The following is a 27,726-nucleotide window of genomic DNA, read 5'->3' on the forward strand; positions in this document are numbered from 1 at the left end:
GCTGATTTCATAGTTTACAGGGCTTCAAGATTGGATGTTAAAATTGAGTTTAATTTTAAAAGGTAAAATTATTTATCTTGTAGTGTCACAAGTAGTTTTCAAATGTACTGTTTCAAAATTTGTCTTATATTTGTGTCTTAGTGTGTGTTATTTTTCTACCTTTTCATGCTATTTTTGAAATCCATTTTGCTAGCCTGAGACAAAACATTTTGTGGTGCTTTTTAAAAAATCAGTAGTCAATAAATTTGTTATTTGTTAAAATGCAGAAAACATGTAAAGAATCTCATTGAAAATCAAAGAAAATGGGGTTAGAAAGTAGAGGTCAAATGTAAAATTATTTTAGTTATTTGTTGTGCCAGAATTGTATTAGGCTCATATTTAGTTTCTGTTAGAATCTTGGATTGATAGTAGCGTGTAATGTCTGTTCTTTATTTCTGGGTTGTGGGATGGTGGTTTTGCCTTTTTGGTTTTGGATATATGGATCAGGAGCATGTCTTTCAAGACCTGCTGCAGTGGTTCCAGCCATGGCCCCCAACTAACTAGTGTTTTGGTGTGCTCAGCATTGTTCTATTGACTACAGCTGAAAAGCAAGAGAAATGTGTGACACAGCTCCCCTTGTTTTCAATTTAAGTATAGAGAAAAGAGTGAAACTTATGAAAATGATTATGTCAATAAATGACAAAATGACAATTAGTAATATTCTTTGTTGGGATTTGAACTTTTAAGCTTCATAGGGGTTTAAGAGTGGAGAAATCAGTGGAGACCATGTAGGGAAGGAACCCTTCAAAGAAGAAATGGGAATGAATCCAAGTTTTGAGTAATGGTTTAGCAGCATTTGAATTGTTGGAGGAGAAAGGGCATACTTGGTGAGGTGAGTTACCTAGCCACAGGAGTAGCATGGGCTTGGAAAGAAGACTCGAATAGTCTGATAGAAGTGTGGCTATTCGTTTTGAGGTACAGAGCAATTTGGGTGGGTGGTATAAGTTAAGAACCCTAAAGAGTAGGCATAAGAGTGTGACCTTGGCTGCCTGTGGTGGCTCACACCTGTAAGCTGAGCACTTTCAGAGACTGAAGCGGCTAGATCAGTTGAGGCCAGTAGTTAGGGACCAGCCTGGCCAACATGGCAAAACCCCGTCTCTACTAAAAGTGCAAAAATTTGCTAGGCGTGATGGTGCACACTTGTAATCCCAGCTATTCAAGAAGCTGAGACATGAGAAATGCGGAGTTTGTAGTGAGCTGAGATTATACCACTGCATTGCAGACTGGGTAATAGAGTGAGATTCTGTCTAAAGAAAAAAAAAAAAAAAAAGTGTGTGTGAACTTGATAGTATAGTAGCAATTATAAAGGGAAGTTTCTGACTAAAAGGAGGTAGTGTTTTAATGATTTGTTAGACAGTTGTATCCATAATAAATTTAAGGAAAATATATGATAGGTAGTATTTTTGAACCGATGGGTTAGTTGGTTTAACAGGATACAGAAATATCTCTCTGAAATGACCTGAGACTTATTTTTTTTTTTTTCTAGGATAGGGGAAAATACTCTAGTTTCTTTTGAGTTTGTGGATGGTTCTAACACAATCTATTGGATCTACTTTTGGGAATGGAGATAGAAGAAAATATAAAAGTTGGGTTTTTGTCAAGGAAGCAACATTGTTTAAATTAGGGATTAATTAATGACCAAGGGATTGACATCCAGGGGATTTTTCTGTAGAAATGACCACAAACACCATTTAAAAAAATACTTAAACTTCTGAGATACATGTGCAGATCATGCAGGTTTGTTACATAGGTATACATGTGCCATGGTGGTTTGCTGTACCAATCAACCCATCATCTACATTAGGTATTTCTCCTAATGCTGTCCTTCCCCTAGCCCCTTATCGTCTTGACAGGTCATGGTCTGTAATGTTCCCCTCCCTGTGTCCATGTATCTCATTGTTCAACTCCCACTTATGAGTGACAGCATGTGGTGTTTGGTTTTCTTTTCCTGTGTTAGTTTGTTGAGAATGATGGTTTCCAGCTTCATCCATGTTCCTATAAAGGACATGAACTTTCCCTTTTTTATGGCTGCATAGTATTCCATGGTGTATATATGCCACATTTTCTTTATTCAGTCTATCATTGACGGGCATTTGGGTTAGTTCCAAGTCTTTGTTATTGTGAACAGTGCTGCAGTAAACATATGTGTGGATGTGTCTTTATGGTAGAATGATTTATAATCCTTTGGATATATACAGAGTAATAGGATTGCTGGGTCAAATGATATTTCTTGTTCTAGATCCTTGAGGAATCACCACATTGTCTTCCACAGTGACAAACACCATATTTTAATCTTATATTTGGTAACATTTGTAAAGCATATAAAATCATATATAACAACCAATTACGTAAAGCTAAATTTCATGTGATAGTATTTTAGTGCACTTAGATTTTTGTTTTGGCTTGGTAATTTTTGCTTTTGATTACTGTAGTAAAACAAAGTGAAGCTATACCTTTGTCAGGCTTACAGTATTTTAAAATTGTAACCACTGCTACAGCTGGTCTCAGAGTTGCAACCGATATTCACTGTCCCTCACCTCTACTATGGATTCTAACTTTGCCTTACCTTCAGCCAGTACCTCTGATGTTCTTGATGTCTTAACTGGATTTTAAAAATTGTTTTACAGGTGTTTGTATTACAGGGAATTGTTTGAGCAGTCTCTTCGGAGGATTTGGTCATTTGGAGGTCTTAGGATGTGTTAATTTGGCTTTTTCTCGTAAGCACCTTTGCAGCAAGGTAAAGTATTAAAAAGCAAGGCATTAGGATTTATTTACTTTTATAAGCAGAATTTTAAATTTTTTTTTTGCTTTTTTAGAACTTCCATCCCTTAGGGATCAATTGCTGATTTCTCTTAAACCCTTGTGATCATTTGTCTCTGAGGATAACATGCACTTTACTTCCAGGACACTGGATCTCTAATTTTCTTTGGTGCTTTCCTTTGTTGGATTGTTTTTCTCCTCTCCAAATGTTTACGACTTTCTTCTTCCTAGATGATCTCATCCAGTCCTTAGGTAACCATCTATATGTTGATGATTCAAATTTTATCAAGCTCCAGCTTCTTCTGTATAGTACAAACTTGTTTTTCCATCTACGTGCTCTATGTTTTTCTTATATATCTAATAGGCATCTACAGTATAACATATGTGGAACAAAACTCTTGTTTCACTGCTCCCTCATTCATCTCCTTCACTGATCTTCCTCATCTCAGTAATTAGCACCACCATTCACAAAGTTGTTATGGCTGCAAACCTCTACCTCTATGAGTAATCTTTAATTTCTTATTTTTCTTAACATATCCAATCTATTAGCAACTTATATGAATGCATGCCTTCAAACCTCTTGAACCTGACTGTCAGCACCTTGGCCACTGCTACTTTCATCTGAGTCACTGCCATCTGTTGACTGGACTACTAAGGTGTTGCAGGTTGGATATTTTGGGAAGCAGACTTTGAGACAGTTTAGTGTGCAGAATATTTATTAGGAAGTAACCATTGATAAACATTTATGAGGGGGCAGAGCAAGGATGCAAGATTGGGCACGTGGAGAAGTAGAGTTACAGTATTGGTCCAATGGCAGTGTTGATGACTCCTGTGGGGAGGTCTGAAACTAAAATGACCTGTCAGAGTTGTCTCGCTTTGGGCCAAAGTGGTCTCGCCCTTATACTCCCATCTTAATCGGTCATTGGATATGGACTACATTGGGAAAGGCATGACATTGGGTGAAGTGGCTCTTTGCATCTGACGAGGTCCCTGAAAATACTGCCGGTGAAGGCTTTTTGTTGACAGCACTATTAGCAGTTAGGAAAGTCGCTTCTTGAAGGGCGATCTGGGTAACAGATCATTGTGTTCACCACAAACCACCCTTGTTCAACTGCTAAACTTCACTTCTTCATATGCATTTGAAGAGCAGCTCTTCCAACATTCTGATTGGGTCTTATCCTGGAGGAAAATTAGAAGAAGGCTAGTGAGATGAACTGTGGTCCCCACTGCTACAGCTGGTCTCAGAGTTGCAACTGATATTCACTGTCCCTCACCTCTACTATAGATTCTAACTTTGCCTTACCTTCAGCCAGTACCTCTGATGTTCTTGGTGTCTTAACTGGTTACAATACTGTTTTTAGGCCAGGGTTGTAATGCTTGTCCATACGTTTTCAGAATTGGTTGAGGGAGTGTTAAGAGATCCCCAAGAGGATCACCTGTGTGCCAAACATGCTGTTCTCTGCCCCCATTGTGTATTAGCAGCCCTGTCTCGTCCTGATCATCATGGGTGATTGCCCTGGCCAAAGGTGATCACTCATCTTCTTTTCCTTTATTCCCTGGATATAAGGAGCCAGTATGACAAACCAGTATTTATAGTTACAGTTTAATGACACTCTGTGTTCATAGGCTAAAGTATTCCTTCTTTGGGGACCAAGAATTCTAATCCTGAAGAACCTAGAGTCACAGGGATCCCAAGCACAAATTGGGAGTCATGATAAGTTAACCCACTTTCTGCTTTTACCCTTTGTTGCCGGACTGCTGTTTTTCCTATGGGAGTCACAACATCATATAAGGGTTTTTATTTCAGAATATACGCTGCATCTTGGAGGATAGTGCTTCATCTTAATAGAGTACCCCCTCTGAACTGGTGCTTCAGCTGTTTCTTCATCAGGCTGTTGCAGTGCTCTTTTAGTCTGCCTACCTTTGGTTGGTGTGGTTTATGATATGAGCAGTGAATCCCGTGATTACCTCCTTTGCTGTAAACTGGGTACCTGGGTCCTTTAGTCTGATGTGATATGTGGAGTCCTGTGCCAGAGGAACAAACACTCCCTCCGAAGAAAGGCAAACCCAACTCAAATGTTTCCCTTCTTACCAAAGTAAGATATTCTTTCTTGTGTAGAAAGGGCCCCGTGTAGTCAACTTGCCAACCATGTGGTTAGTCTTGAATGGGGCTGTTTTAGAGGCTTAGAGTTGGTCTCTGTCACTGTTAAGCTAGATACTTGGTTTCACAGTAGCTGGATCAGCTTTAGGAAGTAGGACCCCATGCACTTGGGGCCATATTCTATCTGACCTGTGTCTGCTTTGTTCATGTGCTCAATGTGATAATGCCAAGCAAAGTTATTTTTTTCTGCTTGGTTGCTTAGTTCCTCTTTCATGGTACGTATTCTCTGGTGCTGTTATACAAAGAATTTCATACTTTGCACCCAATCTCATATATCTGTGTGTCTTAGTCAGCTCAGGCTGCCATAACAAAATGCCATGGACTGGATGGCTTCAACAACAGAAATTTATTTCTCAGTGTTCTGGGGGATGGGAAGTCCGAGATTAAGGTGCCAGTAGTTGTCATGCTGAGGCCTCTTCTCTTAGCTTATAGGCACCACCATCTCACTTTGTGCTGATGTAATCTCTTTGTGTGTGCAGAGAGAGATTGCTTTTTCCTGTAAGAACATAAATCCCATCATGTGGGCCCCTACCTCATGACCTCATCTAACAATGATTACCTCCCAAAGGTCCCATTTCCAGATACCATCACTTTGGGAGTTAGGACTTCAACATAAGAGTTTTGGGAGGACAGTTCTTTCCATATTTTCATCCATATGCCTCTACTCTAGACATCCTTGTCCTTGGTCTTACAATCTTTCTTACTCCTCTGATAGCTACGCCATTTGCCATTTCCTGTGTAAGGTGGTATCTCATGGTAGTTTTGATTTGCATTTCCCTAAATATTAGTAATGTTGAGCATCTTTTTTTTTTTTTCTTTGAGACAGAGTCACTCACACTGTCACCCAGGCTGGAGTGCGGTAGAGTGATCTTGGTTCGCTGCAACCTCCTCCCGGGTTCAGGTGATTCTCCTGCCTCAGTCTCCCAAAATGCTAAGGTTACAGGTGTGAACTACTGCACCCAGCCAATGTTGGGCATCTTTTCATGTGCTTATTGAGCATTTATATATCTTTGGAGAAATATCTATTCAGTCCGTTCCCTATTTTTGAATCAGATTACTTGTTTTTGTTGTTGAATGCTTTTGCATTTGAATATCCCGTTTTCCTGTCATTGCTGAAAAGACTGCCATTTCTCTCTTGAATGGTCTTGGCACCCTTGTCAAAAATTATTTGACCAAGTATGTAAGGATGTTTTTTTCTAGGCTTCTTTCTTTTTCTTTTCTTTTCTTTCTTTTTTTTCTTTTTTTTTTTTTTTTTGAAGTTTTAAAGGTTTTCATGTTTATTTATAGTTACAATTTACATTACTCCAACAGAGGAGCCCCATTGCTGTGTTCTCATTCTTAGCCATGAAGTCCTACAAAAATAAACCCAAGCTTTGACAGTAACTTAATCAATACAGAACTGAAGCCTTTGTAGCTATTAGAAGGGTTTAGTTACCAGATGCTTATGTTCAACAAAATGACCTGTCACTCAGGACACATGCATATATTAAAGTTCTGACGCATCGAGTCATGTAACAAATGTAGACCCCAAATGTAGACCCTGCCCTCCCTCCACCCACCTTTAAAAGAAAAACTCAAAAGAACAATGTACAACAGAGGGGAAATATGCTCTTGGTCAGCTAACCTTGCAAAAAAGACTAGCTCATTTCCAAGTAGATGAGAACACCAAAGTGTGTGGCCAGAGTCCAGGAATGACTGACTGGCACAGGTCAGAGCCTGGCAGGGACCACCGAAGGGCCAAGGCGCCACAGGGGCTCATCCCAAGCTTCACCTCCGACCTGGAAGGTTATGGACACCAGGCTCTGTGCAGCAGCTCCATGGCAGGCATCCAGGGCCGCTGGCCACTATTCCCAAGTGCTTCTAATCCACCCACCCCTTGTCAGTCCCAACCTTGACAACATTACTGTGGGTGTCATCAGGGTGGTCTGGTGCACTTATGCAACATGATACATAGCACAACCCCTTCCGTGCCGATCACCCACCCTCCCCCCTTCCACACCTGTGCTTGCCCTGCCTGACTCCTGAGACCCCACCCTTGGCAGTGGGGGTGCCAGGCCAGCAGCACTAGGGGCCATGGTTACAGATATGCACTTGGCTGCCACATCTGCCAAATGAGATTTGGTTTCACTTTTAAAAGTCAAAGTTGTCATTAAAAAAAGTCACAAGTAAGGATTCAGCTTTAGCTATAGAAACCTTTTTGCAAAATACCAAAACCTTAGAATTAGGTTATGGGCAACTAAGGGAAACATAGGTAAAGATGCCTCAAAGAGGTTACTCATGAAATGTCGTGGACTGTCCGGGACGGGTAGGCACATCTGCCCGGGGGGTCTCTCGACCTGCAAGAGGGTCCCAATACCTGGAAGTGGGAGTGCGCCTGGAAAATTAATAAAGACAGAGAGAAAGCGAGGAGTCTGGAGGGCTGATAGGCTGTGCCTAAACAGCAAATTTTATTTTTCAAAGGCCAGGAATAAATACACTTTCTTGGCTCTGGTTTACATCATAGTAAGAGGAAATGCAAATGTATGCCTCACATGGCCTATACAATAGAGAAGTCAGATACACAATCAATGGTTGTAAAAAGTAACAGAATTTCCTACAATCACAAAATTTGTTTGCATCCAAACATTACTCACAAAGCTTGTTTACATCCAAACATTATTCACAAAGCTTGTTTACATACAAACATTATTCCTCCTGGCTGCAGGTATCTCTGGTTTTACCTTGTTTTAGAACTGAGATGTGAAAAGGTTTTTTGGTTTTGCTCATCAGAATATCTTTTAATCGGATTTTCCTTTGTCTACTCCTGACTCAACTTAACTCAACTTCCCCATTCAGGAATCTCTGAGTCAGGAATCAAAGCCATCCCTTATGGTGGCATTTGCTTTGCAAATATTGACAGTTAAACCATTATCTAGGGTACAAGACAGTCAGGTAAGGTTTAAGGCTTATTCTTGAAGAGTCATAAAAAGGTTAAAAGCAGGAACTGGTTGCTGGTAGGGGGTCACTCGTCTAGCAGCAACGCATAATTTTAGGCCCAAAACGATATTGTGGTTGATATTAGAAACTGATCATTCATCTTTCAGTTCCTATATTTCCGGATAGCTCGACCGCCTCCAGTAGGAAACTGTGTTTGGGATCAAACTCACCGTATAGTGAGACTCACGCCTTTTAGGGGTCTCACACGGGAGTGTTCCCCACAATGAAAGCCTTACCTAGGTTTTCTACTCTGTTTCGTTGTTCTGTGTGTCTGTCTTTATGCCAGTATCATAAACTGTTTGGATCAATGTAGCTTTGTAGTAAGTTTTGAAGTCAGGAAGTGTGAGCCCTGCTGCTCTGTTCTTTTCCAAGATTGTTTTGGGCTTTTTGGGGTTTCTTGTCTATTTTTTGAATAAAAGGAAAAAAGTCATTGGGATATTGACAAGGATTGAGTTGAATCTCTAGATCACTCTGGGTAATATTGACATTGTAACAACATTAAGTCTTCAAGTCTGTAAACATAGGATGTGTTTCCATTTCTTTGTGTCTTCTTTGATTTCTCTCAAAGTTTTACAGTTTGCATTGTACAAGTATTTAACCTCCTTGGTTAATCCTTATTTTATTCCTAAGTACTTAATTCTTTTTGATGCTATTGTAAATGGAATTGTTTACAAATTTCATTATTTTTTAGATTATTCATTGTTAGTATATAGAGATGCCAACTGATTTTTTCAGTTTTTCTTTCATCTAACTGTGTATTTGTATCTATTAACCAGCCTCTCTTCTTCTGTTCCCCCACTTTGCCTTTCCCAGCCTTTGGTAATCACCAATCTACTCTTATTTCTATGAGAGCAACATTTTAAAGTTTCACATATGAGTGAGATCATGTGGTATTTGTCTTTCTATTCCTGGCTTATTTTACTTAATATAATGTTCTCCTGGTTCATCGTATTTTTCAAATGACAAGATTTCCTTCTTTTTAATGGCTGAGTAGTATTCTGTTGTGAGTATATGCCTTATTTTCTTTATTCATTCATCCATTGATGGACACTTAGATTGATTCTGTGTCTCAGCTATTGTGAATAATGCTGCAATAAACATGGTGGTGAAGATAACTCTTTGATATACTGATTTCATTTCCTTTGGATATGTATTTGGTAGTATGATTGCTGGATCTTTACGGTATTTCTATTTTTAATTTTTTCAGGAACCTCAATAACGTTTTTCATAATGGCTGTGCTAATTTACATTCCCATCAACAGTGTGCAAGGGTTTCCTTTTCTCCACATTCTTACCAACACTTACCTTTGTCTGTTTGATAATGGCCATTTTAATAGGTGTGAGGTGATACCTTACTGAGGTTTTAATTTGCGTTTCCCTGATGATTAATGGTGTTAAGCATTTTTTCATATACTTGTTGGCTATTTGTATATCTTTTGAGAAATGTCTGTTCGTGCCCTTTGTACATTTTTAAAAATCAGATAATTTGTTTTCTTCCTATTGAGTTGCTTGAGTTCCTTATATACTTTAATTTAAACCCCTTACCAGATGTATAGTTTGCAGATATTTTCTCCTGTTCTGTAGGTTGTATATAATCACGTTAGTAATGCTGTTGAATTTGGTTTGCTGATATTTCATTGATGATTTTTGCATGAGTGTTTATAAAGGGATATTGGTCGGTAGTTTCCTTGTACAGTCTTTGTATGGCTTTGCCAGAGTAATGCTGGCCTCATAGAGTGAGTTAGGAAGTCTTTCTCAATTTTTTTTGGAAAAGTTTGAGAAGGCTTGATATTAGCTTTATAAAATGTTTAGCAGAATTAAACAGTGAAGCCATCAGTTCCAGGGCTTTTCTCTGTCCGGAGATTTTTGATTACTGATTTAGTCCCCTTACTGGTTATAGGTCTATTATTTTCTATTTTTTCAGGTAGATTTTATGTTTCTAGGAGTTTTTCTATTTCATCTAGGTTATCAAATTCATTGGCATATAATTGTTTATAATGCTGTCTTATAAGCCTTTTTGTTTCTACAAAATTGATAGTAATGTCTTCACTTTCATTTGTGATTTTAGTAATTTGAGCCTTCTCTTTCTTCTTGGTCTTTTTAGCTAAAGGCTTTTCAGTTTTGCTGATCTTTTCAAAAAACCAACTTTTGGTTTCATTGATTTTTTTTTTTTCTTTTTTTTCTTTTCTTTTTTTTTTTTTTTTTTTCTATTTCCCTGTTTTCTAATTCAGGCGTCCCCAAACTACGGCCCTCAGGCTGCATGCGGCCCCTTGAGGCCATTTATCCGGCTCCCCCGCCGTACTTCAGGAAGGGGCACCTCTTTCATTGGTGGTCAGTGAGAGGAGCACAGTGTATGACGGCCCTCCCACGGTGTGAGGGACAGTGAACTGGCCCCCTGTGTAAAAAGTTTGGGGACGCCTGCTCTAATTTAATTTCTGCTCCAATCTTTATTATTTCCTTCCTTCTGCTAGCTTCAGGTTTAGTTTTTCTTATTGTTATCGTTACTTAAGTTTTTCTTTTTCTAGTGACTTAAGTTTTAAAGTTATGTTGATTTGAGATATTTTTATTTTTTAATATAAATATTTCTAATTGTGAATTTACTCCTTAGCACTGCTTTCACTGTGTTTTACATTTTTGTATGTTGTGTTTTTATTTTCATTCATCTATTTTAAGTATTTTCTAATTTGCCTTGTAATTCCTTCTTTGATCCATTGGCTTAAATCCTCTGGCAGTCACTTTATCCAGAAGGAGAGGGGCTTGCAAAAATGGGGAAGGTCCAACAACAAAGGCCACCCGCCTCTTTATGCCTCTGCCGGCTGAAGCAGCAATTAGCCCTCAGAGAAGGGATCCCAGATATTTGGAGGACAGGGTCCTTTTTCCCCATGCTGGCTCCTACAAGCTGTGTGCAGGTTCCAGGAATATGTGCACAGCACTCTGCCACAGGGCTGGGGTGGGACCTGAGTAGCTACTATAGTGCTAAGAGCTGAAATTGACCAAAATTACCATGTTTTCTTGTCTTAGCCTCCCCCTGGGAAGATATAAGCCTTCATTATCCTACAGAGTTCCAAAACAGAAAGATTCTGTCAGTGCAGTTGCTACCTAGATGGGGAGACAGATTTACTCTGCCATCTTCCCAGAATCCTGTTTTGTTAATACATAATTGTGCTCATTTATGTGTTGTGTATGTTTGCATTTGTACCACAGTGGCAGAGTTGAATGGTTCTAACAGAGACTCTATGGTCTGCAAGCCTAAAATACTTGCTATCTGATCTTTTAAGAAACAAATTGTACATCTTACTTTAGATTTTTTTTTTTCCTGAACAGCGTCTCACTCTGTCACCAGGCTGGAGTGCAGTGGCACAGTCTCCACTTACTGCAATCTCCACCTCCTGGGTTCAAGTGATTCTCCTGCCTCAGCCTCCCGAGTAGTTGGGACGACAGGCATGTGCCACCATGCCCAGCAAATTTTTGTATTTTTAGTAGAGATGGGGTTTCACCATGTTGGCCAGGATGGTCTTTATATCTTGACCTTGTGATCCACCCACTTGAGCATGCCAAAGTGCTGGGATTACAGGTGTGAGCCACTGTGCCTAGCCTACTTTAGATTCTTAAGGGTGGCATGAATTTTTGCCACCCCACATGATTAACTACCTTGGCTGGACAGGGGCAATTTTAGAGATTTTTTACTTGGGCTTCCTCATTATAATAGTTCTTATTCTGTAGACCAGGGACCCAAATGTTGGAGTCATATCAGCTATTAAGTGTGTCTGTCACTGTTAAACATTTGTAGACTGCAGAAATGACCACTAGGTGTGCACATGGATATATTGGTTTGATTCTGCTAGATCTTGGACAGGAATCTATTACCTGGCCCGCATATGTTCTCTCTCTGACGTGGTCCATGATGCTTTTAGGGCCTATATCCAACAGATTTCAAAATATTTGCGTGTTTTCCTTTCCTTGTTAAAGTAAATGGCTGTTGCTCCTTTTGTGAGAAGGAATAGGATAGGAGAGTTATTGTGTATAGGCAGGAAGAAGGTAGGCAAGAACTGTGACTTTGTCACACTGGTCCTGCCACTCTTGGCACAGTGACTGCTGCAAAGTCAGGGTTCTCAAATTATTGGCTGAAGAAAATAAATATGTATAGCCATCTCTCTAGAGTAGTACTAGCATCAGTCAAAATGTGCTTTGAACCATGGTTACCCTTCACATAAGGCACTTTAGTGTGCATTAGGAAAAGACTCCCCCTCTGAGTAGGTGCACTGCAAAAAGGCCAGTCTTCTGGGCAGACCAGTTGGGAAAAGGCACATAAGAACTGATTACTAAGAATTTACACAAATATGTGTGACAGTAAAATGATAGGGAAAAGGAACATGATTACTATATGAAGTTTTTTAATGAAAGTATTATAGATTTTTGGAAGGGCTGACTACTTCCTCAAGTAATTTCACAACTGTAAAATGAATTGGTATTAGTAGAACCTACCTTGTAGACTTACTACTTACCATAATACATATTGAGTGTGATAAAAAATACTAGGCAGTACCTGGCACTTAGTAAGTACTTAAAAACTTTAGCCGTCACCACCATTTCATTATATAGGGCGTTTCATTTGATGGCCAGATTTTCTAAAATTTTGAAGTAGCTTAGTTTCTAAAGTTTTAAGTACTGTAAATATAAATTCATCTTGAGTCAATATTTCTCATTTAGATGTACATTAAACATTATTAGATTTACATCAATTCTTGTTTCATCGGAAGTGAGGCAGACTAGAGGCTGATTATCTAAATGATGATATGTTGCCAAATGAGTTCGTTGTATTTCAGGGTGCCATATTTTTTACTTTGCAAGGATATTAATTCATCCTTAGGACTTAATTCTAAAACATGTCAGTACTTTATATCTTTAAAAGTTGATGAAAAAACTTTGTAGATATAAAAGTTCAAATTGGAATCACTAGCAAATGCTGATCACTAGTTTAAGTTACATGCTAGGTAGGAGGCAATATGTGATATTCATTTACATGAAAGAGTAGATGAAAAGTATGTAAATTAGTGTGTATTAGTCTAAAAGTATATTATGTGCTGATGGTGAATATTCAAATTTCTATTTTCTTGATGGAACCTTCTCCAATAACCTTTTGAAAAACTTGGTTTTTTTTTTTTTTTAAGAAAATTGTAAGATATTGTATCTTGCTTTTTTCATCAGCCTTCACGTGTTAGACTTTGTTCTCATTTCTGAACTTTGTACATGATCATGATTTTAATAGGAACATTGTTTTTCATCCTGTAAGTTTACCCTAATTTGTCAGTTATGGCTTTGTGAATATTATTTATGTAAACAATTTCTTAGTATTATACATAATGCTCAATGAACATTCTGCAGAAATGTTTGCATTCATATATGCTTTTTCCTTAGATTTTGAAAGTAGAGTTACTGTTAGGGTGTGCAAGCATTTGTAACACTGTTGATGTTACCTAATACTTACCAGTGGCCTCCAAAAGATTATACCTGTTGATATTTCTAACAATAATGAGAGTGTAAATTTCAGTTTATCCTTTCCTGCCTTCCTCATTATAATTAAAATAAGAAAACTTTGTCAGAAGATTTTTAATTGAAAAAAAAAAAAAAAACCCTGCACATTTTAATAGTATAGATGTATTTAAATAGTAATTTAATTTCATTTTAAGATTGTACCTCGTAGAAGGTGTTTTAATTTTATAGGTAATATTAAGTACTTGTATATGAAACTTTGTTAAAGTGTATTTATTTTGTAAACTAGGAGCCTTTTGTGGCAGATGAATATATTGAACGTCTTGTTTGGAGAACCCCAGGAGGAGGCTCTAGAGGTGGACCTGAAGCTTTTGATCCTAAAAGGTGAAGTGAAAAAAGATTTTTCCCCATAGATCTAATCGAGTACACATGAGTGTTAGAATGGAGATGAGTATTGAGATTGATAACAAGGATTTTAGTTAACAATTGGCCAATAAAAGATATAATACAACAGAGCATTAAAAGCTTGAGGTTTTGTTTTTTCTTTGACATTCTTTTAAAGAAGCAGTTTAACTGGTATGCAGAAGGAATTTTATTGAGGATAAGAATTTAACATTTCTCCTAATGAGTCATAAAGTAGAAATGGTTGGTAATACTTCTAAAATAAAAACATTAAATATATTGTTTTAAATATAGTTGTACATTGGGGAACAGAAAGTCACTGAACTCTGGAATGTATATTTTTATATGGTACATTTACCTTCTTGACTATTTTAAAACAGCTATAAAATGTCATTCTATTCTCGGGGTTTACTGGGGATTCTGGGTGAGGTTTTCATTCACCTCTTGAGTTATTTCATCAAAAAGTCAATGAAGTCTGCCTATATTTTCTTTTCTTTCTTTCCTTTCATTCTTCCCTTCTTTCCTTTCTTTTCCCATCTTCTTTCCCTTCTTTCTTCTTGCTCTTGTTGCCTAGGCTGCAGTTCATTGGCACAATCTCGGCCACCACAACTTCCGCCTCCCAGGTTCAAGTGATTCTCCTGCCACAGCCTCCCAAGTAGCTAGGATTACAAGCATGCGCCACCATGCCCAGCTAATTTTGTATTTTCAGTAGAGACAGGGTTTCTCCATGTTGGTCAGGCTGGTGTTGAACTCTCGACCTCAGGTGATCCGCCCACCTCAGCCTCTCAGAGTGCTCGGATTACAGGCGTGAGCCACCGTGCTCAGCAAAGCCTGGCTGTATTTTCAAATGTCATGTTTGCTTGAAAGCCATGTGGCCTGGACAAAACTATGAGGACGTTATGAAGTTACAGAACAACTTTATCTTTTGATGAAGAAATTTCTAACAAGATGCTATAGAGAAAGTTAACATGATCATTCCAAGCTCTAGGAACTCTTCTTATTAAGACCTTCTTTATGATTATAAATGAACTCATCAGTTCCTAAGGATTAATAATAGTTAGATTGATACATATTCAAACTTTCCTCTATTAGATTATTAGAAGAATTTGTAAATCATATTCAGGAACTCCAGATAATGGATGAAAGGATTCAAAGGAAAGTAGAGAAACTAGAGCAACAATGTCAGAAAGAAGCCAAGGAATTTGCCAAGAAGGTACAAGAGCTCCAGAAAAGCAATCAGGTAAACATTTTGTTAAGAAATGAGTATTTTATATATGCTATAATATCTTCATTTCCTTCCAGTGTTAAGCTCTTTAAAAAAGTCTAGTCAGATGATAGTAACTGTCGAGATTTCTCTCTACTGCTTCAGTCCTATGGATTGAAATATTAATGAATTGTTACCAGGTACTCTTGGCATTCGCTTTCTATGGAGTGTTGGTTTAGGATCACAGTCCTCTTTTCTCAGGATGGAGTTGTATCCAGTTGAGTGTGGTCCTTGATTCTCCTCCAACAATGCAAACTTTCAAGAATGACACTTCAGTAGACTTCTAGTTTTAGGGACTCTATTAGCTTGGATATTTAGGTAGTCATTTGCATTCTCTTTAATCATGAAGTAATATGAAATAAGCTATTGTCTGGATTAAGTTTTCCCTAAAGAAAACCTGGTCTGGGAAGTTTCACAGAAGTCATGAGAGATAAACGTCAGTGAGAAGCATCAGGAAAAGTGTAACTATAGGAAAAACTGCCTCCATTTGTTTTGGAGTAAAACCAAATCACTAGATTGGTCCTGGGGCTAAGCAGGCCAAACTTCTTAGTCATCCTTAGGTCCTAGACTTAATGAGAACCTCCGAATCCCATTTACAGGCTGGGCTTTATCTGGAATTTGATTACCTACCCCCCCTCCTTTTTTTTTTTTTTTTTTTTTTTGAGACAGAGTTTTACTCTGCGCCCAGGCTGGAGTGCAGTGATGTAATCTTGGCTTACTGCAACCTCCACCTCCCAAGTTCAAGTGATTCTCCTGCCTCAGCCTCCTGAGTAGCTGGGACTATAGGTGCACACTACCACACGCAGCTAATTTCTTTGCATTTTTAGTAGAGGTTTTGCTATGTTGGCTAGGCTTGTCTTGAACTCCTGACCTCAGGTTATCTGCCTGTCTTGGCCTCCCAAAGTGCTAAGATTACAGGTGTGAGCTACTGCTTTTGGCCTTAGTCTAGTTTTGAAGATTCTTTAGCTTTGCTGCCTCCCAGGGATTAGCAAACTGATTTCTGCTAAAGTTTCAATGTTTTAGAGTCCATCACTTAAACATATGTGGCTATGAGAAATAAGGAAGTCAGTAATTTAAGATAAGGAATGCATTTTAAAGTAGTTAAGGTGACAGTTTCCAAGTACTTCTAATGCAGTTTTCCCTTGGTAATAATAATAATATTAATAGTTAAGCTAATAAACTCTGGAGCCAATCTGCGTGAGTTTGAGTTTTAGCTCTGCCACTTATCATCTGTGTAATCTCAAGCAATTTAACCTTTTCATGCCTCATTTTTTTTAAAATCTGTAAAATGTGTTGTTGAGAGGATTATATAAGTAACTACATATAATATGCTTAGAACAGTGTCTAGTCTGGCACAGAGAAAGTCCTCAATAAACGTTTACAGCTCTCCACCTCAATTTAAGGTTAGAACAAAAGTCCCACATTAGATTATCAGCAGTTCTTCTCTTGCACACAATTTCCATATGCCACAGGCCAATGAGTATACCCCATGAGAAGGGAAAGAATATTCTAGAAAGTAAAATATACTTTTGCCTTAGTAGTATAATTACTACTTTTCTGTTTTCAAAACTGGGAAAGAGCTATTTTACTTTATATGTAAACATCACTTTGTAAATATTTAAAATAAATTGGTATATTTTACTACTGACTTCTTTTTTTTTTTTTTTTTCTTTTTGAGGCTGAGCTTTGCTCTGTTGCCCAGGCTGGAGTGCAGTGGCACGATCTTGGCTCACTGCAACCTCTGCTTCCTGAGTTCAAGTGCTTCTCCTGCCTCAGCCTCCTGACCAGCTGGGGTTACAGGTGCCCACCTCCACACATGCTCAGCTAATTTTTGTATTTTTAGTAGAGATGGGGTTTCACCATTTTGGCCAGTCTGGTCTCGAACTCCTGACCTCAAGTGATCTGCCTGCCTTGGCCTCCTACTGACATATTTTTTATTCTTTTCACTTCAGTAGCAAGAGAGCTCTGTAGATGTGTGATCCTATTGATACTTAACTAATTGTTTTCAGAATCATTATTTGGGGCTAAATGGTGTTGAATTTTTTGTTAAAACAGGAAGAGGAGTAAATAACTGTTTTTGTTTGCTTTTTTGTTGATTAGTAAGTGTACTCATGATAAATATGATTATTTTTAATAGTTTGCAAACAGGTTTTCGGATCATATCACTCTAATGAGCATGAATTTTGTAGATTATCTCATATATAACTTCTATTATCATTAGTTAGTAGCAATGAGATTAGTGGTTTGGTTTTGATGTGTATTTACTTTCAAACTGAGTACACTGATTATATTTTATGCTTATGCACATTTTTCCTAGGTTGCCTTCCTACATTTCCAAGAACTGGATGAGCACATTAGTTATGTAGCAACTAAAGTGTGTCACCTTGGAGACCAGTTGGAGGGGGTAAACACACCCAGACAACGGGCAGTGGAGGCTCAGAAATTGATGAAATACTTTAATGAGTTTCTAGATGGAGAATTGAAATCTGATGTTTTTATAAATTCTGAAAAGGTAAGTGCTGTCAAAGGATAAAACCAATCACAACATTAATAACAGTGCCTTAATTATGAGCTGCAATAATAACTTTCGAGAGTTAGACTTCAAATCACTGAGTAGCTGACTTATTAAAAGCTTTTATTGTTCTGGTGTTTTTTGATGAAATTTCCTGGCTTTTTTGACAAAATTTTTTTGTGGCTTAAAATTGCTGTGGTAACTGTGTTCATAAGTATCTCACAGATGTCTTTCAATAATAACAGAATTTCTGTGGTCTTTAAATAGTTACAGTCCCGGCCGGGCGCGGTGGCTCAAGCCTGTAATCCCAGCACTTTGGGAGGCTGAGGCGGGTGGATCACGAGGTCAAGAGATCGAGACCATCCTGGTCAACATGGTGAAACCTCGTCTCTACTAAAGGTGCAAAAAAAATTAGCTGGGCATGGTGGCGCGTGCCTGTAATCCCAGCTACTCAAGAGGCTGAGGCAGGAGAATTGCCTGAACCCAGGAGGCGGAGGTTGCAGTGAGCCGAGATCGCGCCATTGCACTCCAGCCTGGGTAACAGGAGCGAAACTCCGTCTCAAAAAAAAAAAAAAAAAATAGTTACAGTCCATTGGGTGGTGATGTGGTGGTCTGACATAAATCATTGATAAGCTGAAATGCCATTTTGTAAAGGAATAAGGAATTCGAACTTCTACTTTTTATTACTTGAATAAAGATCTCTTATAAAGAATTAAAGCAGTTTGGACCAGGATGAATTGAAAAAAATTCTGAATTGTTTGTTAATCCTTTTCATAGCACTAGTCTCTTGCTCCTGGTCTAAGGGTACATGGTATTGGCTGCTCTACAATCTTGAAAGAAGATAATATAGCTCACTTTCTTCCCCTCAGGGGAAAAAAAATCAAAATGCGGAGAAAATGGACATTCTTATGGATCGTATATGTGCGTTGCAACATTGTCCACTCATGTATTGAATAGTCTTTCGGAATTATTCTAGATTTACTCCATAGAATATTTCAGATAGTGGAATGTAAAGGCTAATTATTACTGACAATAAGTTTGAATTAAGCAACACATTTTAAAAAAATAGAACTCTATAGGGTTATAGAATATATAATTTTTAGAGTTCTTTGAAAAATAGTTATGTGTGTCCTGATAATTCCTCTAAATAAAAGGTGTTTTTGAAAAATTTAGTAGTTTTTGGAGTACAGGTGGTTTTTTGGTTATAAGGATAAGTTCTTTAGCGGTAAATTCTGAGATTTAGTGCACCTTTCACCCAAACATTGTACGCTGTACCCAGTATGTAGTCTGTTATCCCTTATTCCCCACTCAGCTTCCCCACTTAGAGTTCCCAAAGTTCATTATATCACTCTGTATGTTTTTGTGTCCTCATAGCTTAGCTCTCGCTTATAAGTGAGAACATATGGTATCTGGTTTTCCATTCCTGAGTAACTTCATTTAGATTAATAGCCTCCAGCTCCGTTCATGTTGCTTCAAAAGACATTATTTAGTTCCTGTTTGTGGCTGAGTAGTTTTCCATGGTATAAATATACCATATTTATCTTTATCTGCTCATGGCTTGATGGGCACTTAGATTTTTTCCATATCTTTGCAGTTGAATTCATTTTTGGCCTCGTTCTACCACTTAGCCATCCTTAAGAACTCATATTGTATTAGATTGCCAATTATTAGATAAACTCTTAGCTATCTCAATTTCTGGACTCTGTACCAGTCACCTTTCCAATGGAAAGAAAAGGAAAGCACCCACAGAGCTAGACCAATGTGTGATTGTGGGAGGAATTAGAATGGGATAAGATATCAACACATCATGTTATTTTTCTTCTTGCCCCCTAGTCATTTTTGTTTTTTTAATGTTCCTTTTTATAATCTTGTCTGAGTATGGTGGCCCATGCCTACAATTCCAGCACTTTAGGAGGCCAAGGCAGGACAATTGCTTGGGCTTAGGAGTTTGAGACGAGCCCAGGCAGCATGGTGAAACCCTGTCTCTACAAAACATATATATATGTTAGCTGGTTGTTGTGGCACATGTCCATAGTCCTGGCACTCAGGAGGCTGAGGGAGGTGGATTACTTGAGCCCGGAAGGTTGAGGCTGCAGTGAGCTTTGATTGCAATACTGCACTCCAGCCTGGGTGACAGATAGACCTTGTTTCAAGGAAAAAAAAAAAAAGGGACTCTTCTCATCTGAAAAAAAAACCTTACTATATGTTTACCTCTCTTACATGTATGATGGGTTTTCTTTTTTTTTAACCTAGAGTGTCAGCTTACTGTTTTATTATGTGAATAATACTTGATGACTGTGATTATCTTTAACACTATTAGCAAGGGTAGTCTCTTACCTCACCCAAATAACAGTAACCACTAGATTATAGTTTTTGACAGCTTTTGTTACTTATTGTTGTAGTATGTTTTAACTGACTAAATGTGTCATACTATTGTAACCTTAAGAGCTACCTGTGCTTTACACAATTTTTTTTTTTTTTTTTGAGACGGAGTTTCGCTCTTGTTATCCAGGCTGGAGTGCAATGGTGCGATCTCAGCTCACTGCAACCTCCGCCTCCTGGGTTCAGGCAATTCTCCTGCCTCAGCCTCCTGAGTAGCTGGGATTACAGGCACGCGCCACCATGCCCAGCTAATTTTTTTTTGTATTTTTAGTGGAGACGGGGTTTCACCATGTTGACCAGATGGTCTCGATCTCTTGACCTCGTGATCCACTCATCTGGGCCTCCCAAAGTGCTGGGATTAACAGGCTTGAACCACCGCGCGCAACTACACAATTTTTATAAAATAATTTTATAAAATAATTATTTTAAAAAATTCAATAAAAACAAGTGCCATTTACCTCTATACTAGTTAGTACATTAAACAAAGTTTGCAAATAGCACGTAATGATGACTTCTTGAAATAACAAAAACAAACTCCTGATAGAAACATAGAGCAGGCTGTGTGCCAAGCATATTATTTCTGAAGGGGATATTGGTGAGGAGAAAATTATGGACTTTGCTAATACAACTAAATGGCATGGTGAGGACAGATACTGCAGTGGTATCTGCCCATATACAGCAGGACAGAGACTCTGTCTCAAAAAAAAACCTCTTTAAAATGTTATCCTAGTTAATTTAGGCTTTATCATAAAAACAGAAAACCATTGAAAATTAAGTAAGTGAATGACATGAACAATTTTGTGTTTTAGAAGAAGATAACTAGGACTGGGCGCGGTGGCTCAAGCCTGTAATCCCAGCACTTTGGGAGGCCGAGGCGAGTGGATCACGAGGTCAAGAGATCAAGGCCATCCTGGTCAACATGATGAAACCCCATCTCTACTAAAAATACAAAAAATTAGCTGGGCATGCTGGTGTGTGCCTGTAATCCCAGCTACTCAGGAGGCTGAGGGAGGAGAATTGCCTGAACCCAGGAGGTGGGCGGAGATTGCGGTGAGCCGAGATCGCGCCATTGCACTCCAGCCTGGGTAACAAGAGTGAAACTCCGTCTCAAAAAAAAAAAACAAAATTTAGCCGAGTGTGGTGGCACACACCTTTAATCCCAGTTACTTGGTAGGCTGAGGCATGGGCATAGCTTGAACGTGGGACATGGAGATTGTAGTGAGCCGAGATCACACCACTGCACTCCAGTCTGGGCCACTAAGGGAGACTCTCTCCAAAAACAAAACAAAAAAAAAGAAAAAAAAAATCTATATTGATGTTCTTAGCTCTTCTTTCATGTTATTGAGTCACTGTTTTTTCAAATGTAAAATAAAATGAATCTTCATAAAATCAGCTTTAAAATTGTGTCAAAGTAAAACTAAGAACTAATTTGAAATTTAAAGAATAAATGAACATTATAGAGCTCCCCTATACTATTGTGTAAATAAGCTCAGATACCTGCATTAAAGAATTTTAAAACTCTTGCCCAAGTTCCTTAGTTCCACAACTTGAATAAATACACACATTTCTGTATTATATTTCATCCAGGGGCTTTACATTAAACTTTATCTTTGCTTTTACAAGTGTTATAAATTCATATGATTATTAAATAATAGGCATTTAGCTTAATGTAGGATGTATGTGGCAGTATGCCCTAAATCATTTTTATAAATCTTGTTGATCCTTTTTGGATTCATCAACTGAAGAGATTTACATTTGGTTTCTAAAATTTCTTCAGAATAAACTTGAACTTCAGGTTTTTTGGGGAAGGGATTGTGGCATCAAAAAAATCACAGAATTTCAGTACCAGAAAGATAAATGTTTATGTTTTATTGACTCGTTATTGGTAACACCCCAAATGTATTCTTGTTGCTCATGAAGTTTTATTTGTTGTGGATTTTTAAAGGAAACTTTTTAAGGGAAGGGACTGTGGACAGATACAGGGAGATATTACTAATTTTAAATATATAATTATTTTTTGATATGATATGCCTAAAAGTTTTTTAATTGTTTTTATTTATTTTTTAATAGATAAAGGAAGCAGCAGACATCATTCAGAAGTTGCACCTAATTGCCCAAGAGTTACCCTTTGATAGGCAAGTACATTTCTCAAGAGTTAATTTGAATGTATAGTATAATTTATAAAATAAAATTGTGGTTTTTTCCTGTACAATTTTCTTTGCTCATTAATTAAACAAGAATTTATTGAGCACTTACTGGATCATTTACTTGCTAGTTCATTCACTTTGTACAAGGTGCAGTATAAAATAGTTTATTGAAATAATATAGTCTGTTCTTAATATCTAAATTTAATGATAGGCCTTGAAATAATTTCAATCTCTGTTTTTTTTAAAAAAAATTGGATGGAGGATTTTGAAATCGACTAAGGTAAAATTTGGATTTTCATATTTTGGACTTTGAGAACCAGGTAGGGGATAGAGAGACCACTTTTTCTATTTCTTGATGAAGGTTCTTATGCTTTTGGGGGAAGCTATCACCTTTCTTCAGGAAATTAAGATACTCAGGTTATTGTTTACAATTTCATGGAGTTTTAGACTCTATCCACAGAACTGTTCCTAGGGACTTCAGGTTAAGAACCCCTTTTTCAAAAATGCAGAGCCCCAGAGCCATTGCTAAGTTAGATTTCATCCTAAAATAAATTATCCACTGAGAAGGAGATTTTTTCATGATTTCTTCTAGTCTATGGAATGTCAGACTTTTTTTTTTTTTTTGAGACAAGAGTTTCGCTCTTGTTACCCAGGCTGGAGTGCAATGGCGCGATCTCGGCCCACCGCAACCTCCGCCTCCTGGGTTCAAGCAATTCTCCTGCCTCAGCCTCCTGAGTAGCTGGGATTACAGGCACGCACCACCATGCCCAGCTAATGTTTTGTATTTTTAGTAGAGACGGGGTTTCACCATGTTGACCAGGATGATCTCGATCTCTTGACCTCGTGATCCACCCGCCTCGGCCTCCCAAAGTGCTGGGATTACAGGCTTGAGCCACCGTGCCCAGCCTTGGAATGTCAGACTCTTTAATAAACTCTTGGTAAAATAGTGCGTCTTCCATGTGAATATTTGAAGGAAATATGATTTACTGTATTTCAAATAATATATATTAATAAACAGTTATTTTTTGATGATACTTGAAAATCTTAGGAACAGATAAAATACGATATATTGCTATACTTAAAGCTTAACCATTATCTCCCAAACATGCAGTGGAATTCCCCCAAAAATGTATCTGTTTTATTATCAAGTCTGATAACCATGAAAAATTAGCAATAATGATCATCTCTCATTCTTAATAATAATATGGTAGTTGCCCAGCTTTATGATTTAACTTACTGTAGTAATTTTTAAAGTCACCCACCAACACTTAACACTTCTCTTTAACTTTATCTCATTTCAGAATTGGACTATTTACTTAAATGGATAAAATGTCTAGCTCATAATAGGTTCATGATAATTATTGACTGCACCCCCCCCCATACTCTCTTCATTCTGTTTTTCCACTCCAGAACACACATGCATACACACACACACTCTCTCTCCCCCAACCCCGCTCTCTCTCTCATACTCGTATTCATCACTCAGGTACATACTTCTCTTATGGTTTTGTTTTAGCCTCTTCACCAAGCCTTGGAGTTGAATATATATCTTATTTCGACTCAATTTTTTCACACAGATTAAGATGGCCTTATATGCGATCTGATCTGCTATGACTTTAATACATCATTGTATAACACTCTAGATTTTTATTTCCTTCTTCATTTGTCTTTGGTGTCTCTTTTGGTAGCTACTCTCCTTTCTTCAAACAATTGCACAAGATCTTAAAAGATTTCTTTTTCATGCTGTGCATTTCACTTTGACATTTAATATATGAAAAAATCCTAATGTGTGGTATTTTAGCTTTTTAATTTGTAAAGGTTGAATGGCAACTCTGCTAGGCACATTGCTGGGTCCTTTTATCATTTGTCATTAATATTTCATTATAATATAGTATATTATTTGATCATCGATCATCTTTTTCTTTTAAATAATAGTGATAGAACTTTATTTTTAAAAATACCAACCATGGGGAGGAAGACAAATAATCAAGTGCATTTAAAATGCCAGCAAATATAAGAATAGTAACTCAGTTTCGGGACTGGCTATTAGTGCCTTATGCAGAGCAGTTGATTCTTTTAAAAGGGAATCAAATTTCAATGTGTGAATTTCCTAAATGAGAACCAGCTACCCCATCTGAATTACCTACATTCAGTTTTATCACCTGGCGTGCTTCCTATCAGTATTTTCTCTTCTGACTTTGTCTTTTTTCTTTTTACAATAACCATTTAACTTTATAATGGTTTTGGATTTACAGAAACATTGCAAAAATAGTACGGATGGTTCTCATATAACCTGCACTCAGTTTTCCCTTTTGTTAACATCTTAAATTGGGGTAGGATGTTTGTCACAACTAACGAACCTCATCGTTGGTTTTTGTCTTTCAGATTTTCAGAAGTTAAATCGAAAATTGCAAGTAAGTGATGTTGTATTTATTTTACTTTTCTATAATAAGTAAAAAAAAAAAAAAAAAACTACTTGGGTAAAAATAAAACAGCAAAAGGAGAAAAAGTGGGAATAATGTCATCTTCCTACCCGATCTCTCAGTTTGATTTCTCTTCCCTGAAAACAACTATTACCATTTTTTTTTTATATTCTTGCAGAATAATCTATGGATATACAGGCATAAGACATAAATTCTATATATATCTGTGTGCATATATGTGTGTATGTATAGACATTTATATGTACTTCTATCCTTATTTATTTTTACATAATTGCTACCATACTATGTGCATTTTTAATTTAACAGTGTATTTTGGAAATTGTATGCTTTCCATACATGTATCTCTGAATAAGATTCTCTCTCTTTTGTTTAAGATTATGTAAGCATTTTGGTATCTGTTTAACTCCTTGCATGATTAGTTTGGTTTTTGCCAGTCTTGTCTTTTATTTTAGATCATTCTAGGTTTTTGAAAATACGACTAAATTTGCAGGTTCCATGGTAGCCAGGGTGACTGTTTAGAGTGGGCCACTGCATAGAAGATTCAAAGATTCATGTATTTTCTCAAAAAAGTCTTAGAATAAGGATGACATAGCTAGTTAGACTTGCTGAGAATATTTTTTATCACAATAGATTAGTTTGAAGTTCAAGTGTTCATTAAGAACTATACCAACCTCAAGAATATAGTGAATAGGGCTGGACACGGTGGCTTACACCTGTAATTCAAGCACTTTGGGAGGCTGAGGCGGGCAGATCTTCTGAAGTTAGGAGTTTGAGACCAGCCTGGCCAACATGGTGAAACTCCGTCTCTACTAAAAATACAAAAAGTAGCCAGGTAGGGTAGAGGGCACCTGTAATCCCAGCTACTTGGGAGGCTGAGGCAGGAGAATCACTTGAACTCGACAGGTGGAGGGTGAGACAGGAGAATCGCTTGAACTCGGCAGGTGGAGGTTGCAGTGAGCTAAGATCACGTCACTGCACTTCAGACTGGGTGACAGAGCGAAACTCTCTCACAAAGAAAAAGGAAAAAAATATGAATACTGCATATTATCAGGATGAGATTTGGTGTTCAGTCATTGGTCCACTATTGTTCATGGTAGAGGCATCAGAACTCTGTAAAAAGAGTTCCGTAGTCCTTTTCACCCTTTCCATAGCTTCATGAGTAAGATTTTTTGTATATATTGCTATCAGAAATAGCATCTGGAGGATTTTTTCCAGTCAGCTGCTGGTTTAAGTAACAGTGGCAAATGATAGTCAGACTCCGGAAATCTCAGCAGTTTTACCAGTTTGGAAGTCTTTTGTTTTGAAATTGTAGATTCGTATGCTGAAGTATATAACGGGCTAGGTTCACTGCCTGTAATCTCATGTTGTTTTTGTGATTCCTTCAAAAGAAAGCTATATTCATAGTTACTGTATTTGTAAATAATGTAGATACTCTTAAAAAACTTGGATACCTTGTATGCCTCAGTGTAACTGAATGACTTTATTTTTAGGTAAATACCATGATTTAGAATGCCAGCTGATTCAGGAATTTACCAGTGCTCAAAGAAGAGGTGAAATCTCCAGAATGAGAGAAGTAGCAGCAGTTTTACTTCATTTTAAGGTAAATAGTAAGAATTATAAATGAAGACTAGTTTTCAAGGTTACGGAAATTTTCCAAGTTCTATGTATGATAGCCTCTAATTTTCCCCCATTCGTTATGTAACTATATCACAGTGGTAATTTTTATTGTTTTTGATAATTTGTACATTTTACACTCTGTAAGAGGTATTAAATGTTGGATATTTAAGATTTTATATTAAATAATACTAATTGAATTAAAATTGATTTATCAATTAAATATTTTTATAGTTTGATAAAGAAAATCATATTTTTTGCCTTTTTGCTTTTTGTTGGTTTTTTGTTTTTTTATTTTTGTTTTTTTGAGACAGAGTCTTGCTCTGTTTCCCAGGCTAGAATGCAGTGGCACAATCTTGGCTTACTGCAACCTCCACCTCCTGAGTTCAAGCAGTTTTCCTGCCTCAGCCTCCCAAAGTGCTGGGATTACAGGCATGAGCCACTGTGCCCAGCTTGCTTTTTTGCTTTTATGTATTATGATATAGGTGAAAAGAAAGAAATCTTAACCGTAAATATCTGGTAGAATATAGGAACCAGAGAGCAGGTGGAATATGACTAGTAAAAGACTTAAATCCAGGGGATGTCAGGAGGTAATACAAAAGAATGTTGTATTATGGAATTGTTTTCCTAGAATGTGAACTTGGGAGAGAATTCCTGTATAGGCATATATTTCTGCAAAAAAGTGCTTGAAGAAATGATTCATCCTTCAATTTGTTTATTTGATTTGTATCAGATTGGGGAAAGGGAAGCTATTTTTGTTGGACTTTTCGTTTTGATGCAGTCTCAATGAGTACTGAGAATGGCTCTTGAGACAGTAGTGCACTTCTTATGTTGCTCATGTTGCACATGGAGGCGTGTTCCTGTAGCCTCAGCTACTTGGGAGGCTGTGGCAGGAGGACCACTTGAGCCTGGGAGGCAGAAGTTGTAGTAAGCCAAGATCACACCATTGCATTCCAGCCTGGGTGATGGAGTGAATCCCTGTATACATACTTTTTAATTTATATATATGTACACACACACACACACACTTTTAAATACATAAATATTTTTATATGTATATAAAATACACACACACACACACACACACACACATATATGTAAAACCTTTCCCACTCATTGTGTGTGTTTGTGTGTATGCATTTTGGTAGGTGTGTGTGAGTGGGTTTGTTTTGTAGTGGAAGGAGATGGCTAGATGATTACAGGACAAAAATTAAAGAACTCAGTTATATACTTCAGCTTTCTTGTTTCAGTCTAAGGTTCAACAAGGATATGTACCAACTGATAAATTTCATCATAGAAGTCACTAGGGAGAAGATGCCTTTGTTAAGTTACTGGTTTTCTACAGTTAATTTTATTTAAGTCCAATAGCTGTTGCTATTGGCCATTTATTAGTAAATAGATATAGCTTTATGACATGTAACGCTTTTATTGAAATAATAATTATTATAATTGAATCAGAATAATAACAATATGTTTCTTCCTTGTAGGGTTATTCCCATTGTGTTGATGTTTATATAAAGCAGTGCCAGGAG

At 37.4% G+C, this 27,726-nt stretch overlaps 1 protein-coding gene across 2 annotated transcripts in view; it reads left to right on the plus strand.

Annotated features, from left to right (window-relative positions):
* Positions 1-27,726, plus strand: part of EXOC5 (exocyst complex component 5) — a 65,517-nt gene that overhangs the window by 8,256 nt on the left and 29,535 nt on the right. Inside the window, exons 1-8 of one of the 2 annotated variants that reach the window (XM_010341055.3) lie at positions 2,673-2,776; positions 13,719-13,813; positions 14,924-15,071; positions 17,413-17,607; positions 22,060-22,124; positions 24,522-24,550; positions 26,071-26,180; positions 27,682-27,726. In XM_010341055.3, the coding sequence (XP_010339357.1) occupies positions 14,967-15,071; positions 17,413-17,607; positions 22,060-22,124; positions 24,522-24,550; positions 26,071-26,180; positions 27,682-27,726 (549 nt within the window). In that variant the 5' untranslated portion in view covers positions 2,673-2,776; positions 13,719-13,813; positions 14,924-14,966. Of the gene's footprint in view, positions 1-2,672; positions 2,777-13,718; positions 13,814-14,923; positions 15,072-17,412; positions 17,608-22,059; positions 22,125-24,521; positions 24,551-26,070; positions 26,181-27,681 lie in introns of those variants that run through there. The other variant, XM_003930489.4, reaches the window with a different exon arrangement.

The sequence above is a fragment of the Saimiri boliviensis genome, chromosome 2 (genome assembly GCF_048565385.1).
Source record: "Saimiri boliviensis isolate mSaiBol1 chromosome 2, mSaiBol1.pri, whole genome shotgun sequence".
Classification (NCBI taxonomy): domain Eukaryota; kingdom Metazoa; phylum Chordata; class Mammalia; order Primates; family Cebidae; genus Saimiri; species Saimiri boliviensis.